The sequence below is a fragment of the Mytilus trossulus genome, chromosome 9 (genome assembly GCF_036588685.1).
Source record: "Mytilus trossulus isolate FHL-02 chromosome 9, PNRI_Mtr1.1.1.hap1, whole genome shotgun sequence".
NCBI classification, from domain to species: domain Eukaryota; kingdom Metazoa; phylum Mollusca; class Bivalvia; order Mytilida; family Mytilidae; genus Mytilus; species Mytilus trossulus.
Window position 1 is genome coordinate 63,909,491 of NC_086381.1, and position 2,595 is coordinate 63,912,085.

At 34.7% G+C, this 2,595-nt stretch overlaps 1 protein-coding gene across 1 annotated transcript; it reads right to left on the minus strand.

The window, feature by feature from the left end:
* Positions 1-270: 270 nt before the first annotated feature.
* On the minus strand, positions 271-1,986 carry LOC134684846 (E3 ubiquitin-protein ligase TRIM71-like). Its single transcript, XM_063544155.1, has one exon. It carries the CDS (start codon positions 1,984-1,986, stop codon positions 271-273), a length of 1,716 nt encoding a protein of 571 aa, XP_063400225.1.
* Between the last annotated feature and the right edge of the window lie 609 nt (positions 1,987-2,595).

The following is a 2,595-nucleotide window of genomic DNA, read 5'->3' on the forward strand; positions in this document are numbered from 1 at the left end:
GCTAGCCAAACATCCGGGCTTTATTGCTATGTAAAATATACCTCTTAAACGACAACTTTCCACGACGGGAACAGAGTACAAATACATGCCTTAACACCAAAGACAGAGAAATACAAAAAATAAAAACAAGTATAATTGATAACAGCTATATATGATAGGGCATTACATTGAATTGTTTGATATAAATTTATTGACACTTTTATATTCTGTAAAACAATAATTCAATAATCATACTTTTTTATTGTTCATTTTGGTGCAAAATATTTGCTGTTAAATATAAGAAATGTTATAAATAATAGCCTCCTGGTCGGCTTTTGTCACAAGCAGTTGCTTCCTTGCATTGTCGAAGAAAATAGCCTCTGGAGTATTAAGAATATTGTTAACATCCAAAAAGGACAGTAACTGTTCGCATTGTTTTCCATCATTAGATATTACAACCACATTACGCGAACTATACCCAGCAACAACAATATTCCCCTTGTTATCTGTAGTAATTCCCCATGGATCTCTTAGAATTGTTTCATCCCTGAATTCCCAAACTTTTTCGCCAGTATATAAATAGCAGGTAACTATATGCTGGTCTGGATTGGTGAGAAAAATCTTGTCATCGAAGCATGAAATATAGGACAGCCCACACAAGGCAGTATTTGGGATAGTAGTAATACTGTAGTCTGCACATGATATAACATGTATATCTTTGTTAATGACACCACAGATCAAGGATTTACCATCATATGTTATGCCATACGGTGAATCAGGCAAGGCAATAAACTTAATTAATTTTCGTGAAATAAGATTGAGAAAACAAATGCCGGGCTTTTCATCTGAAAATCCAGAAGAGACAGCAACGGTAGTATCATCTACGCATACTACATCAAACGAGCGATAAGATTTTGAAAAATTGATTTGAAAGCTGACTTCACCGTTAGTTGTAAGAACTGTAAGTGTATCCTCTTCTTCTTTATCGTAATTTGTGAAGACAAATTCACCTTTGGTTGTGACACAACACCCTAGTGGAAATTTACAAGCGGTATGTAATTTTCGGTTGAGCTCACATTTTATGTTAGTTGTTGACTTCACATCTTTCTGAACCAATATCTGGGCTTGTCTGTCTTTCCTTCTGTACATGTCGAAGTTAGCTGACGGATTTTTCTTAACGCTTAAAGAACAAAATGTACTCACATTCAAAAAATCATTTACCGCAACGTCTGTTACGCTTTCTATGTTAAGTATATCATTACTCGTATTCTCAATCATAGACTGGAGATCATTTTCCCTGTCAGTGACCTTCGCCTGAAGATCTCTCATACTAAGGAAGGTTTGTAGATCTGATGCGTATTTCTTCATGGTTTGGATTTCCGTATTTATCAGATTTATCTCCCTTTCTTTATCTTGTAGAGAGGAGATATATGAACGAATACTGTCGCAACAAAGCAGTTCACGATTTTCGAGTTCTTCCTCAAACTTTTCGTTAATTTGTTTGAGATGCTGAATAACTTGAGTTTGTAATTTGCAATGTTGTTCTTTTATTTCCTTCGTTTGATGTTTGATACTTGTGATATTGGACAGTTTTGCTTCCCGAAGTTTTTTAACATTGTTTAACATATCGATCAGGCTTAGTTCTAAGTCTATAAAGTCTTCTGAAGTCTTAAAACCATCGACAACTTCTTCAAGTGGAATAACTTCCCCGCATTTCCCATGCTCTTTTGTACATTTATAACATATCGGCTCACGATCTATGACACAGTATAATTGGTATTTCTCGTTGTGATAAACACAAAACTGCTGGTTCTCGGTAACAACAGTTGGTAAAGGTTGGTAATCTGAGATAGGAATCGTTTTGTGATTTCGAGTTGCCTTCAAAACATTATGATGTTCCTTACAGTCAGAACAAAGTGATTCTTCACACTCAGTACACCAGTGGGTTGACGCTGAACTTTGATGTCGAAGATCGCATACAGCGCACATCGATGAAGATGTAGCCATCGGTGGAATCACTGTCAAAATAAATTCAAAACTACGTGATACATTTGTATTCTGTTTCTCTGCAAAAAATATTAAGCTTAAATGATCTTTTCATATAGTTTACCTTTTTATCTGTTACAATTAATAAGGATAAATAATCAGTGTTCGTGAATTACAAATTGTATGCATTCAATTGGCTCTCTTAGATTTTCCTTCACTGGAAATTCTAGGATAAAAACATCCTCATTTTCTGGCAATAGATTCTTAAGTGGTTATTTGATAATTTTCTTGAAAATAGGAAATAAAGATTACCAATTCCAGCTGTATCGTCTCCTCAGATGAATGTTAAACAGTTGTTCTATTTTAGCCATGGTGCACGTGGCGATTTGTTGACTGACCATACACAAACATGAAAACTTAAAACTTGATATTAAGATCTTTCATTCACAGTAGGATTAAAATTGGTACATATTTGCAGAGACGGTATTTGAAAAGTTTATGACGCCGACGGTCGACGTTAGATATTAAAGATAAGTAATTATCTGCCCCTGTATTTTCTTAAGATCACTGCATTACAATCATGAGTTTCGGTTTCCGTTAATTGGCATTAGGATTTCAGAATTTAAAAAA

Bases quoted from the DNA above. Each gene is read 5' to 3' on its own strand.
- LOC134684846 (XM_063544155.1), bottom strand. From the start codon at position 1,986: ATGGCTACATCTTCATCGATGTGCGCTGTATGCGATCTTCGACATCAA.